Source organism: Fulmarus glacialis, unplaced genomic scaffold (assembly GCF_000690835.1).
Source record: "Fulmarus glacialis isolate BGI_N327 unplaced genomic scaffold, ASM69083v1 scaffold13313, whole genome shotgun sequence".
Classification (NCBI taxonomy): Eukaryota; Metazoa; Chordata; class Aves; order Procellariiformes; family Procellariidae; genus Fulmarus; species Fulmarus glacialis.
In genome coordinates this window covers 12,022-27,259 of record NW_009204956.1, presented here as the reverse complement: position 1 = coordinate 27,259, position 15,238 = coordinate 12,022, and the positions used below count along the sequence as shown (strand labels likewise).

The 15,238-nt window shown below is 46.3% G+C and overlaps 1 protein-coding gene across 1 annotated transcript in view; it reads right to left on the bottom strand.

The window, feature by feature from the left end:
* The window catches only part of LOC104074903 (unconventional myosin-Vb-like), a gene marked incomplete at both ends in the record, with an annotated part of 18,772 nt that extends 4,126 nt beyond the window's left edge, over positions 1-14,646 (bottom strand). Inside the window, 6 exons of the mRNA XM_009575200.1 lie at positions 2,404-2,669; positions 4,245-4,354; positions 6,537-6,644; positions 10,755-10,836; positions 11,766-11,909; positions 14,490-14,646. Of these exons, the coding sequence (XP_009573495.1) occupies positions 2,404-2,669; positions 4,245-4,354; positions 6,537-6,644; positions 10,755-10,836; positions 11,766-11,909; positions 14,490-14,646 (867 nt within the window). The remainder of the gene's footprint in view (positions 1-2,403; positions 2,670-4,244; positions 4,355-6,536; positions 6,645-10,754; positions 10,837-11,765; positions 11,910-14,489) is intronic.
* Between the last annotated feature and the right edge of the window lie 592 nt (positions 14,647-15,238).

Below are 15,238 nucleotides of genomic sequence, written 5' to 3'. Positions count from 1 at the left end.
TGCCACATGAATATACTCTTCAGATGGATTGCAGTATTGCTGCTATAGCAAATGATTCACTTTCAATAAATACATAAAGGTTTTTAATGCTGCACCCTCTCACCCCAATACTAACAGAAAATTAAGGACGCAGGGTCGAGCACTAGAGAATTAGGAGACAAACCCTACAGCCTCTGCACCCTCGGTTTGGGCCCCTAGAAATCCCACCCATGAGGACAGTCCTCCCCCAGGAGCCCCAGGACAGAGGTGCTCTCGGGATGTCAGGGACACACGGTGGAGGCTGTGTGCAGGCTCCTTGCCTTTCGAGCTTAATAATCCCCCTCCCAGAGGAAAAGGAAAAACAACAGATGTTTGGGAAAAAAAAAAAATTCCAACATTTGGCAGAATGTGTTAAAGTTCCCAAATAACCTGAGTTTAGGGAACCAAACCACTTTCAAGGACTTGCAGAGACTCAGGCTGCCAGCACCCAAAGCCCCTGCATTGTTAATTACTCGGCATTTAGACAGCAATGCCCCCTTCTGAAAGGGATTTACGGTCTCACACACAAGTGTTATGGCCCAGAGCGTGGACACTCATCCCCAGCAAACCTGCCAGTTTCAATAGGACCTGCAGGTCGCCGTGGAAAAAAAAAAACTGCTGTACTCTGTGGTGACACCAGTGCTGTAAAAAAGCATCAGCTGGCCAAAGCGCTAGATGTGATGCACAGAAGACCTGCAGCGAAGGGAGGTTTTTCTTCCACACTAACAGGTTTTCAAGCCCAGCTTAATCTTTCATGAGCATTATCCTCAAAATCTCCTTTTATTCAGATTTCTGAAAGACCGCATCCGATTTTGTAACTCAGATGTCCAGCTTTCTGTATTGACCCACTACTGCCCACAAAGCTCCATCTCGAAGCTTTATTTCTCATATTCCAGCCTGCAGAAATCTCTATTTATAGGGACACTGATGGGAAACAGCTTTTCCATCTGATACAGTCTTTGAACCAGACTGTGCCAATCCCATCTGGTTAAGATCTTCCAGGTCCTGTGCTATATATCTAGGAGAGCCCAAACACTTTCAAACCTCTGACAGCAACCTCACCATCTCAAACCATCCCATTAAAATCTCAAACCAAAGAGGACTGTACTCTTAGCATACTTGGTACAAGTGTTTCTGTAAACCTTGCCATACGGTTGCTGATGGAGATGAGCAAGCGATGGGCTACGCTGATGCTCCAGCACTGACTTCTGGCATCCTTTCTGCTGCCGTGGCTGTCCAGCAGATGTTAAAATCAACATCCCAAACACCAGTAGCTGTAGAAACCCCATAGGAGGTTTTATAAACAAGACCCAATTCCAGTAAGTGTATAGGTATTACAGTCATAAAAGCTTTCTGCAGCTGACCCAGAACAACGTCAGCAGGATTTCATTCTAAACTTCAGGTTCACCTAGATCTGACAGACCTTACGAGGAGTTTGGGATTGAGCAAGCACAGCGACTGCACTGCGTCAGGGACTGGTTCCTGGAGCAGCTACAACTTGTCCATCCCACCTTCCCCTCCGAAACAGGAGCAACTAAGTACCTTAATATATTAAGGGGAGCACAGCAGGTCATTGCCATCCCACTTCCTTGTCCTTGCTTCCAAAGAGACAGAAAAGTGATGGTGTTGAAAGAGGGGAGGGGGAAACAACAAACTCAGAAGACCTCTTTCCTCTTCCACCCCACAACTGATATAACCCCCTCCTTACTCCTCCATTTTCAGCTTCTTTGCAGCACTTCAACTAAAATGAACTCTTCGCGTACAACTCGCATCCCTCTTCTACCAGTGCTCAAGTGCCAGGAAAACAGACCAGACAGTAACTGGTACCCAGTCCGAATTTAAAGCAGCTCATTGCCCCTGAGGTTGCAGGCTGCAAGCCTTACCCTCGGTTATTGCAGAGCTTTTTGCACCTTACCCCCCCACCGCAGGTTCCCAAAGTCCTCTGAAAGCTCTCACTGCACAAGGGCCCTGCAGCAGCGGTTTCACAGCTGAAGAGGCAAAGTTGCATCCTCAAACCCCACAGCAACCCCAGGCAGAGCCAACGCAGTCTTTGGTCTCCACATCTGCACCTTTACCCTTAGCTCATCTTTAAGCTTGATGCTTTAAACAGCATGCAGGACAGAAATCCCAAATGGGAACAGCACGAGAGGTAAATCCCAAAAGCCAGCACTCAAGCAGATCTCCATGCGCTGTTTTGGGGTCAGAGCTGCAACAATCTAAAGGAGACTCAAAACTGCAAACCACACACCACAACTGCGCTTTTTTGCATCCCTTTCTATTATTCCCACCCCCTGCCACAAGCCAAGGTCAAGCGTGCACGGCCAGAAGGGCAAGACAAATTAGAAAAGACTAATTTACAGCCTTAGAAGCAGAAAGCATGCCTACCCATAGATATCGAGCACACCGATGAAGGAGTGCTGCTTGACGGTGGTGTGCAGGGCCTTGTTGATGTGCTGCACGATCCAGTTGAAGAGCTGGGCGTAGATGTGCTTGGCCAAGGCGTTCCTGGCATTCACCACTTGCTGCACGGACATGTTCTTCACGTAGGTCTCGGCCGTGGTAACGAGCTTGCGATGGCAAAGCCAGTGCTGCATCTGGCTGTGCTCTACGCCCAGCAAGCCGCAGAAGTTGTTCAAGTGCTCATCCTCGCTCTGGGGGTAACAAGAAGCAAAGTCAGCAGGTTGGTGACACTCCAAAACTGGAGTTTTAACAGCGGGTTCCCAGATCAGTGCAAGAAATTAGCAGCATTTCATAACTATATGGGGAAATACTATGTTTCTCTGTGGTTGATAGGAAACAGAAAAGTGATGAGCACTCATCCAGTTATGCTAGTCTTCACGGACACGGATGAAACGGCTCACACGGAGCTCTAAATGGTGGTAGACCCTATGGCTTTCCTCTGCTCTGGCTATCCTTAAGGTCTTGAACTTAAGAGCAGATTTCCACGGTGACTGCCAACAGGAAGAGCACTCTCCACTTTACTCCTCCTTGAGCTGCAGCTACATGCTCCTTCAGAGCAACCTTGATTAAGCCTCAAGCTAAAGCTTCGGGTATGCCATTACAACATGCCTTTTACAAACTAACCCCATTTTGAATAACAGAGTTGCAAAATGCGCGTTGTGTTTTGCATAATCAATAAAATGGGGTTGTGTTTTGCATAATCAATAAAATGAAACGTGAACTTCATTTTCCCCCAGTGCACTGTATTTTCTCCCCCTCAAACTAAGACAAGGCAGTTCTGAGCCTCCATTACACTAAGATAGCGGGCATTGCCTTTTAGACAATGAGAAATCAGTTTCTCTTTCCTCAGTGCAACAATACATATCTAAAGGAAGTAAATTGTTTCTAGTTAGATACATGCTTGTACAGGAGCTGGATGGGTTTGGGGATGGAGAGAAAAATGCATTTCAAAAGACCTCGAAGATGCTTTTTTGCTCTGGTATCTTTTTGACCATGGATTCAAAGTCATAACAGGATTGATTTAATACCATGCAATTACATCTGAAGGTAATTAAACAACATGAACTCCATTACAGATCTCAACATTGTTGGAGCAGACCACTTTTACATATCCATGTTGCCAAATATCAAGCGAATTACCCCCAGCATCCAACTAATTGCACACCACATCATCTCAAGGGTACCACTAAAAGTGTGTGCAGAACCCATTTTAATACTTTAATTAAGAACAAACGACCCAGTCTGGGATACAATGATAATTGACAGGACAGTATTTTCCATATAGTCACTTCCCCCCCCGCCGAACAAACACAGAAACAGGAAAAACCACCACAAAGGCATCTTTAGTCTTATTTATTCTCACTAATTAACTGTGCAGCGCTCCTTTGAATACTGGATGGCCACATTACAAGCAGCAGCCTCATGGCTTTGCTTGTAGCAAGGCGGTTGTACAGCATCACACCTTCTGTTCCCCCAGTACCCTGTGCACCAAGTCTTTTAAGAAAGCAGGAAAAGTTAAAGATAGGTTAGGACTTAAGGTGGTAAGCGACCTTTGAATCATCTCGCTTATGGGCTAGAGAGGAGAAATAATGCGCTATGTCCCAGAAAAAACAAAGCAACCAGGAAACTCTGTGTTTTCAAAAAAAGCAAAGAAAACTAGGAGGAAAAGGGTTTCTACCAAAGCTGTGAAGCTCAACACATCCAACGAGGCCTGATTTATGAGCATACAAAGCTCCCCATGTGCCCCACTCTTGCTGGTCACCTACCGATACGCTACAGGCATCGCCATCGCGTTCCGCTTGGATTTCCAAGTTCCCTAGGTGCAGAATGGCAGCAATTATCCTAAAAATGGTCATCTGATGAGACTCCTTCACTCCTACGGGAACAATTGATAGCTGATTTTCACAACAGAAAACAAACTGCAATTTTCAGTTTATTTGAAAACGCTTGCGGTGTTTGATTTCCTTCCCGGGCTGTTGGTTTTCAGACTTATCAGACCTCTCCCAATAAACTCACCATAAACTCTCAATAAAGTCATCGCTCAAAAATGACAGCTGAAACAGCGAGAGGAGCTCCTCATGTTATTTCTTTACCCCTAACGATTGCATCAAAGCAATTTTATCACAGATGGGTTTAATACTATTGTGAACATGCACGAAACCAAGGATGCTACTCCATAATGATCAAACGGGATCAGAGCTATAGGGGCTCTGCGGCTTTTATAGAACAAGGAGTTACTTCTCTGCGATCGTAGCCCAACAGTGATATCTCACTGACAACTGAAGCACAGAGGTTACAACTTATTGCCAGTGTCCCACAAACAGAAGAGAAAATAAAAGCCGTGCACATGATGCACCACGCCTCCAGACTGGTGCTACAGCAAGTCACCAGGGAGGTGACGTGAAGCTCTGTCTTACGGTCCCCAGTGTCTCAACAGGAGCTACGTGTTGTGGGTCTTCACTGGGGTGTAAGGTGTTATTGCTTTATGTATTTTTTTTCTGGCAGGCCTTTGCAGGCATTCCCAGCAGGAGCTTTGCTCAGCAGCAGCCTGCACACAGCTTTCTTGCCAATTCTTGCATTTTTACATCCCAACTGGGTTTTTTGTGCCCCTTTTGTGTTCAGTGCTGGTGTCCTAATTATCCACCCAAGGTCTGAGACATCACCTGCTGGTTTTTGAATTATCAAGAGCTTCCCTTTCTCTCTCTCGGGACTTTTCTGTTATCAGCACAGTCAGAAATGTTTCAAGGTTACTAAAAGGAGCAATGCTCTGCTGTTACTTGGCTCTCTTAATTGGAGTTAAGCCTGGCTAGGGCAGCAATTAGCAGATAAACCTGACTTCTCCTTGTTATACATAAAAAGGCAAGACTAGAAGTGTAGTAGCAATTTCACCAGACCCTGAACAGAAGCAGACAGAGCTGGGAAATACTGAAGGCAGAGGAAGCATGTGAAGAGCAGGAAAACATCATCAAATTGGCAGTGGAGGAAGATGCTCACACAGTGCTTCCTAGGGACCAGCAAGGAGACAGGAGGTCTCTTTGGGGAGGAAGAGAAGGGGACCAAAGCGAGACTGCACATGGCAAGGGGATGGGGAGAGAGTTCCCTGGGGACTACCGTCCCGTGGGCAAGTTTGGAGCAACCAGTGGAGTCATATTTTTTTGAGTAGTTAACAGAAGTCACACAAGCCAGACAAGAGGAGGGTAAAGACAAGACCCCACCGTCCCCCCCCCCCCCCCCCCCCCAAAAAAAAAAGGAGATCAAGCCCATGTAAAACACAAAGAGGACAAATTTGGGGGAAACATTTGCAGTTATAACACTTGAAATGAGTCCCCATGCCCGCTGCCAGCACAGCGCAGTGGCTGTGATACAGCGGCTCGGGGAGATTTCACAGCTGGCTGCCAACTGCATCACGAGCTCCTCTCCCAACATATGAAATGCATTGGAGAGACACTGAGAGTTACCGGGATTTAAAAACTTGGCTTCAGATACGTATTAATAAACTCTGGGCAAGTTCTCCCCTGCAAAAATTGTTTTTCCTTTTAAACAGTCACGGCTGCAGGGAGGCTATGGCACTGTGTAACTGCAGCGTGCACGGGTTGTTGCAGCAGCAGATTTTGCAGCTGGCCATACAAACATGGACTCTGCAAGCAGGGATGTACTCAGCTCCTCAGTACAATACTGTGATGGTCCGAGAAGTCACATCACCCTCAACTCAAACACAGATTGAACTGCAGAGTAATAGCTCTTTTCCTGCTTTTAAATAGGGTTTTAAAAAAAAAAAAACAACCTCAAAGCTGCAGCAGAGCTTTGACTCCAAAACAGTTTATTTTGGTTACTCTTAAATTCAGTGTCCTCCCTCCATTTCACTGTCGCTTTGCAGATAGCTGCAAGAAACACTGCTGCAGCTTATACTAAAGAACAAGGTAAAGCCAACTAGGTCAATAGGAAGATGGATTTATACCTCTTAGTGTTACAGGAAAGCCATATAATTCAGGCAAAATACTGAAAAACATTTGCAAGAGACTTCTGCTGGGAAGCCTCAAAGCAGAGCAACCCCTTACCAAGCAGGGTGAAGGCATGCCTAGTTTTCTCAAAGTCATCAGCATCATCCACGCCATCGATAGACGTGTCACCTCCCTGAGAAGTGTAGAAAAAGTCTTCGGCACATGCTAGGAGAGAAGAAACAGAAGAAATGCATCAGCAAGCAGTAGCTTTCAGGAGCGTGCACTGGGATGCTCCCTGTCCCCAATCCTGCCCGTCCCCGAAGGGCACCCATCTCCTTTGAGCTATGGTTTACTTAGAAATGGATAAAGTATTAACCTTGACAAGTGACTGTAACTACTTCTTGCAGTGATGAAACCCCTTCCCCATACAAAGCAAGTTCAACCAGGGCAGAGCTATGGTATATCTGGAATTCGAATAGCCGCTCTATCGCACAGGTGCATATTACTTCAAATACTGAGGTTACTACTTTCAATTTTTTTTATCCTGTTTTACATACCCATGACCAATTCAGACATTTTAACACCTTTCCCACATAATGCCTTAAACCCAGGGAGCAAAGGGAATGGAGAAACGCTCACAGTGCCAGCATTACATTTAAGCATCTGTGCTTTAGCAAAATTATTTCAGGACAACGCAAAGCTAAATCCTATGGAGACCAAGAGGCATTTCAAATGCAGATACAACAAGAAGAGATCGCAGGATTTATACCCACTTCAAAAAGCTTCACATGCAATTGCCCTTCCTTAAAACAAGGGCTTATTTGAGGCCAAAACTATCAAGATATGTGCCCAAGGCTGCCAGGCTGAGTCCTGGCAGTGCGGGAGCAGGCTTGGCCCCGGGGAGGGCTGGGGGGAGCCCAGGAGGTGGACAGCCTCCCCATCCCACCCAGAAACGGTTCTCAGCCCCGGCTTCGATTTGTTTCAAACCGGGTAGGAGGGACTCGCCAAGAAAAGCTCAGAAAGATCATTAACACGCACAAACATATTTCCCAAGTACCATGAAAAGAATGAGAAAAACAGCCTACTGTGCGTTCCACATCGGCCTGCTGGTAACCTTTAAAATCACTGCAATCTGCAATTTTTTGACTCGCATTGCCACCAGAAGGTCCCCAGCCCTTCCCAGCCCTCCCGCAGGCTTTTGCATTAGCTGTACTTTCAGGCTGTAAAAAAAAAAAAATTTAATTCTTTTTGGCATACAAGTCCCTGGGACCCGGAGGTTTCAGTAACTCTGCTCGTTGCCGGAGCATCAGGAACAAGGGGCAGAAAACGCTGATTAGGGTCAGAGAGCCAATGTCCATCCCGGTCCCCCTAGCACAGCGGGAGCTCACCCAGCCCACGATGGAGCACATCGCATTAACAGCTTGACGTTGCTGCATGTTACCCTGCAAGATGCATCCATATGTTTTATGCAGTGGTTGATGGAACCGGGACGTGAGCCTCCAATTTTAACCATCCACATTGGATCTGCTTCTGCCTCAAGTCATCTCTGTTCTAACCAACTCCAATATTTATATTTCAGTATCAATGATTTTAATAACCACAGAAACCCTTCGATTCACTATACACAAATAAAGCATATTCTTGCTTTGCATCATTGCCCAGACATCATTAAGTTAAACACCACACTTCGAAAGGCACTGCGTTGCACACTGACTCCCGTATTTTAAGTCAAGTATTTTACTTTCTAGCTTAAAATCAAGCCTTTAGGATTGCTCTGACTGAAGAGCCAACACTTACTGGTTTGCTCTGCTGGGCTCACATAAGTTTAGAGACTCTCCTAATTTTCCAGCATTTTGCAATATAAAAGAGAGTAACAATAATTCTTTGTATGTGCAAGACCCAAAGGAGAAGCAACAGCTCCTGCTTTTGATATGGAAAAATATACATCCTCCCCTCTGCTTAATAAAAAGGTGGATTTTTACATCAAGATACCCCTTGTTTTGTATAAGCCTTGGGAAGAAAAGGTTGATGGGTAGGTAAGGTACAGCTCACATGAGGAGATAAGTTCGAGTTTTGACTAGTCATCTTGAGATACAGGCTAGTAAATTTGATGCAAAGTTGGTAATGAAAAAAATCCCTTGAAAGAAAGAAAGGAAAATAAGGGAATTGTGCACACCTGCATTCACAGAAAACTGCCCAACACTAGTAATTCAAGAGGTCAGGGAAGAGCCTGGTTCACCCCAACAAAAGCAGCTCACGGTGCCCACGTCCCGTTCCCCCAGAAGCCGTCCCTGCCGAGCGCGTGAGCAGCGCTGCTTCTGCCAACTACAAAAACATTTCAGGGAGGTATTTTTAAGTTATTGCAAGGTGACAATGCAAGAAACACCAAAGACACGCACCTTGAATTTTGGAGAGAACCACTTCTTTTGCTGCTGTTGCATTTTACCCAAATGCACCAGGCTGTGCGGATACCTGTGCACGCTGCGATACAGCAAATGCACAAGAACCACAGAAAAGTGCAGCTGGAGACTGACATGCACTGACAACATAAAATTTTGATTAGAAATGACCCGAGAAGACTTCCTTCTGGGCTAGCGGCCCTGGCACCCACCAGCTCCTACACTGCCAGCTGTTGCCATTACACATTCTCCCTTGAGACATTGAAGTCGAGAGCCACAGTCACAACAGCATAAAGATGTCCTGGATGATGCACCAGGAGAGCAGGCAGCTCTCAGCCTTCAGTACCACCAGTCATCACAAACACAGATGATGCTTTGAGAGAGCTGTGTTGAAAAAGACTGAGATTTCCTCTGATCCACATGTTCCCAAGAAGAGAAAGGTGGTTTCACAGCCAGAGCTCTGCAATATCAACTTGTCTCCCAGACTGGCTTGAAATAATTTATTTCTGAGTTTTAAGATGCCAGCAGACAACATCATTACTCAGCTTATCTTTGCAAAAATGAAGCGCATAACCCAGTGACAGAAAATCTTGAAAGTGATGTGCTCTGGGGTCGTGTGAGCATGCAACGGGACCAAACACGGGCTCTTTGACGGTAGCTGGGAAGCCACTGTCAGAGGAACATCATTTTGGGACCCTTAGAGACCAAAAGGAGCCCCAGGTTCACCACAAGCCCTGACCTTCGGAGCCAGCTTCCACACTATGGCTGGGGCACAGTGATCATGCAAAACCTTCACCTCCCACCCAGGTCTCCTGGGACAGACATTAAGGTTACACCTAGACAGTCTCAGAAGTTATCTTATGCCTTAGCAAACTCACGGATGTGGTTGTCTGGTTTGGTGCCACCGGGCAGAGTATGGACTACAGCTGGGTAATGCACCGAGGTTTACTGGTGACAAGAGGACAAGAACAGCAGTGTTCCCATTTCAGCACCAGCATGCAGTAAGTGCGGCCAACGTGCCTACGGTGACCCAAAAAGTCATTAACACAAATCCAGAATTGCTCAGAAACCAAAAGCCTCTCTCTCAATCTACCACTTGGCTGTAGCCGCCACGGAAACCTCTGTGAGACTCTGCAGCAGCAAGATGCTCTCCGTTGGGATCACAACCTGCCTTCCTCGCCATTTTAAATACTTAAAAGCATGTTTTAAGCCTCACTTCTCTTTTCAAGCAACAGCAAATATTCAAGATCAAAAATTAATTACACCACATCTCTGCACCCCCTGCTGCAAGTGAAAAACCTCTTATTCAGGTGTCTTACAGAGGTTCTGCTGCAAATACTGGGAAAAAACCCAATTCAGGATACATCCCAGGAGTTAACCACTGAAAAAATGTAATGGATTCAAAGGACACAACTGCTCCTGCCAAGACTCTGGTCAGATCAACCCATGCTCACACTTCATTTAAAAGACAGATCTTTATGCAAGTTTCATACAATATTAACACATGACCTCCCTGCATCAGCTGGCATCTACCACGGCATGTGGTTCACTGTGGTTCTGCACGCAGTTTCTACAAAATACACAGCCTTCTTCCACCATGGCTAACCTCCAGCAACAGCTCCTGCCCACCAGCAGGGCCTGCAGGAGCCTAACAGCACCGACCAGTGCAACATAAACTTCAGGCATTTTATGCAGCAAGCCGCTGCACAGCAGAGGTGACGAGGGCTGGGGTCTCATCCAAGGTACCACATCCCTAGAGATGGCATGAGCAAACTGTGCACCACTGGGGAGAAGCAGCCTTTCAAGCTCATCTCCCCTTACCTCCTCCCACTGAGCAGGCACACACGACCTCATCAATGACCTGCATTTCTAACCCCACAATGTCTTCCCGTTGTCATCAAACCCGGGCAGCGGCCGCGGAGGTAGAAGTACTTACTTAGCCCAAGGTCTTTGAATTCTGGAAGACTCGCCGAGGCACAAAGCTGATAGAAGATGTGGTAGTTGCGCTCGTCCTCCGCCTGTGGAGAAAAATGCTGAGTTAACAGAGGCAAGAAGAGGTTACAGCAGTGCTCCCACCCTCAGCCTGGTGCCACCCTGACCCCATCCGCCTGCTTCCCACCATCAAGACTTTCTCGGTGCCACCAAGAAGATGGGGACCTTGTGACACCTGGGAAAAAGGAGGTGCCGAGCCTTGCCCTTACCAAAGTACATTGCCCATCTTGGAAAGGGAAAAAATAACTTTATATTACCCTCCACACCTTATCCCTCTCTGGGATAATTGGGCTAAGTTAGCTAGCAAGCACCACATTGCAAACTGACAGCAACATTAAAAGAGGTGGCCTATACTCGTGGCTTCCCAGCGTTGTTTGGTTTTAGGATTTTTGTAGTTGCGTGTTTTTTGTGTAAGGACAAAAGTTTTGCACATGCTTCTGAGGTAGGTATCAAGCACAAACCAAGAAAGTTTGTCCTGAGCCCTGCACAAGAAACACACGGGACGTGCCATGGCAGGCACGTCAGCCTCCTCAGTCCTTCTCCTGCCTCCCATCCATCTTCAAAATTTAAAGCTATTGCCTACAATTCATTCTTCCTGGCTTTTTATGAGCTTCAGTAAAAATCTCAGCAGCTGCCCAGAGAAAAGCTTTCCATCCCTGCCCAGCAGCCAGGCCTCTCCTCAGGGCTCCAGCCTCAGGCAGATGGAGGGAACAATCAGGGGCCAACAAACAAGTCTCCCAGGTACATATTCCTCCAGAATAAGGTCACCAGGCTGGGATTATCAAGGACAACTGCAAAAGACTGAGCCTGAAAGACATGTCTGGAAGCCGTGTCCACCAGGAAAGCTACCTTTTCAAGTAATTTTTTTAATCCAAAGAAAAGACCTAGACTATTAAATTCCCGGAGTACAGCACCCAAAAGACAGAAGAGAAAGAAAAACAGCGCAACCCCTCACCTGGAATACAACTCGTGATTTTTCCAACAGATACGTCCTCATGTTGGCACCAATGATGTGGTATCTTTTATCAAAGCCGATCTGAATGTATTTCCCAAAGCGACTGCTGTTGTCATTCCTTGTTGTTTTAGCATTTCCAATTGCCTGCATAAAACAAAATTAAAAATTAAATTAAAAATTAATGTTTAAAATTATTTAAAGATTTAAATTTGTAATCAGTGTTACATAAACAGTCATGGGAGGATTTGAGGAAAACCCCTTCCCAGATGTAGAAGGCAGAGCAACTACATGACTTTACGGAGGACTCTTCACTAAAAATGTGGCGTCTCTAGAATTTTTATGGAAGAAAAATGCATATAAACAGAAATGAGTATTTGTACAGTAAATAGATCATCTACATCCCAACAGCCACAGCACTCCCATTTTGTCTTATAGGATGTCCCCCCCGTGAACACTGGCTGCTTTCCTGGAGGGCACATGGGCAATGAAGCCCTGCAAGAGGGAGGGAACCAGCTGCAATCTGTCTCCAGATGTTTGCGCTTTGGTCCATGGATTTGGTGACATGGCCAGAGCCCCTCCGTGCCTCTGCAGAACCTACCTGTCACCTCCCGGGCAGGTGATGCTGCCACATGCAATGGCAGAAGGGAGAGGAGAGAATCCAGCCCACGTACAAATATCAGGGGTGCAGCACTGCAAACACGTGAATGCATCAAGCAGCCAAAGAAGCAACTCATGGTGATACAAGAACGCTGGAGAAAGTCAATATTCCCATTCGTGGCTACACCAGCCTTATTTTCTACCACCATTCCGCTGTCCTGAGATGATGAGCCTCAAGCAAGCATAGCAGAAGCCATAAAAGGGAATGGACATATACAGGAAAGAGCCCTCGGGCACCTCTCGAAGGCTGGCTGCCTTTCCCAGGCTCTCCTTGCAGACGACCTCAGCAAGCCCTGCTCCTGCCCCATCCGTCCACCACCTCTGCTAGCTAATGCACCTCCTTCTCCCAAAGCCCATTTATTTACCCCTTTTACTGCAGGTCACCCATCCCCATCGCTTACAGTGCTCCCAGACCCACAGCCGCCACTTCCCACCTCCAATCCTCCAGCACACATCCCCGGCCATACATAAAAGCAGCAGGGCAAAGGCAGAGCACATGCTCTCCACTTCTGCCCAGAGCCCAACACCCACCCCCCAGGGAAAGAAGAGGTTCACAAACTGCTATAGCAAACACTACAACCAGGGTATTTTACAATCCAGAATTACCATCATCACCTTATCTTCAATTCCTTGTCTATAAAGTAGAGATACCTGCCCCAGGGACATACATCCCATACATCAAACACAGTGCACCTCATTGCTAAGGGCTATTTCACAATACACACATCCCTCTACTCCATCTTCACACTTTAGCTTTGGGTTTTTGCAAACCAGGCAGTTCTCTTACGGTTTTTGCGTGGGCAACATTCTCAGCAATTTCCAATAAAGACAGACAGGTTCCCTGGCCCCAGCACTTAGAAATTACATCCAGAACTGAACACAGGCAAGAAAATTAGAGCAATAGAATTATGGGGTGATATAAAAGAATAGCGTGCACTATGAATTTTTCCTTGGATGCTTCTAAGTGTTCCCAGGTATTGCAGCTACATTTCACAGAGGCACAGGAGATGGGTGAGGAAAAGAGTAAACCAGCGTGAAGCCCACGCTGCGGCACATCACCACGCATCCTCTGCCCGCACGGCTTTTGTTACTGCATCTGTGCCATCACTTATTTTGTCGTTCCAGCTTGCACCCCACATAGGGCAGCACAATGCTAGACCACGTGTGCTGATGCGAGGTTGGTTTTCATCCTGGATCAGCCACCATGTCTATTAGCCAATTTGGCCACGAGGCACTGCGGTGGGAAGCCTCCCTGCAAGTTAAGCCAAGCCTAAGGTTAAACGCAGAACACCGCTACGCTCTGCTACAGCGGCACTGCTAGCTCCTGCCTTTAAAAGAAAGTCACATGTCTGAAGGGCTTAACTGACTTTAGAAAATCCCAAATTTTGTCTTCAATGCTGACTTGGATATTTTGCAAATGAAGGCACTCTGACTCCAAAATCTGTTTGGAAAATGGGATTTAGGCACTCAGACATTTATTTTCACCATCTGGTCACGGTGCAATGAAACGAAGCAGCTTTCCCTTTCTTTTATATTTGTAAAATAATTTTTTTCCATTAGAGCAGGGATTTCCCTATAATGGGACTTGCTATTCCCCTACATGATTGATAGGAACAGAAGATTAACAAAAATAAAACTGCACTGAAATACCTCAAATAGATTAAGTAATCCCTTTCTCTTCTATTTCATGCCTATACAATTAAAGAAGAAGATTAGGAGATACCATGCAGTGGCAAGAGGAGGAGAAAGATGAAGACGATAAAACACCAACGGTGCCAGCAGCACCGCTCAGGCTCTCCGCTCCGGAGCCCCGATCAAAGCCCAGCTCCTGGAGCCGTGCTGGGGATGCACAGGCTCAGCTTCAAGACCATCAGGCAGAGGAGTGACTGGGGTGGGCTAAATGGAGGCTATCACCATATTTCTGTATTTTCAGACCAGCTCAGGGTTGCTGTGAGGCTGCAGATCAGGTCTGGCTCACAAGCCCCTGTGGCTCTCGCTGTTTTAGTGACGTCTGGAGAGACACAGTGATGACTGCAAGTAGGACAAAGGAAATGATGCAGCTTTTACCTCCATAATTGGGCTGGACGCAAGGACTTTGGCTTCGATATTGGTCTCACTGGCAGAACCACCGACGGTTGCAAAGAAGCGCATGGCGTATTTGGCAGAGACCGTCTTTCCAGCACCCGACTCTCCACTCACAATGATGGACTGGTTCTTCTCATCCCTGTTGCAGCAGAGAAGAAAAGCTTTTGTAAGTTAATCCATTTTCTTGTGAATAGTTTGTTCACATCACGCAACAATCTTCCATCTTCACATGTCTCCGTCTCCCTCACCTTGTTACCACCTACATTATGGATGCTGGATTTATTCTAGACTCTACCAAAGTAATGGTGAATAATACACAATTGTGATACATCTCAGCTAAAATGTAAAGGACACTCTAAACATCTCCAGAACATCTCCAGGGGCTTGCAGAGACAGCGGGAGATGAACCCCTGCATGAAGCGCTGCTTCTTTCTTCACCCCTGGAGCATGTCGCCCAGTGTTGGGAAGCCCACTCCTTATGTGCCACAATAACAAACCTCTGCTGCATTTGTCTGGAGAACTATTAACAGGCATTGGCTGAATATCAGCTTCTAATATTATATATTTAATTTTTCCCTCCAACACCTTCACTCTAGCATTTAAGATTTTGCTCAACAAAACATGGGCAATTAGTTATGAAAATTGCTCGAGTAGCCTATTGCTGAGCTATTAAAACACAGATACACAGAAAAGTTCCTCTATGCTCAAAATACATTAAAAATATTGAATTT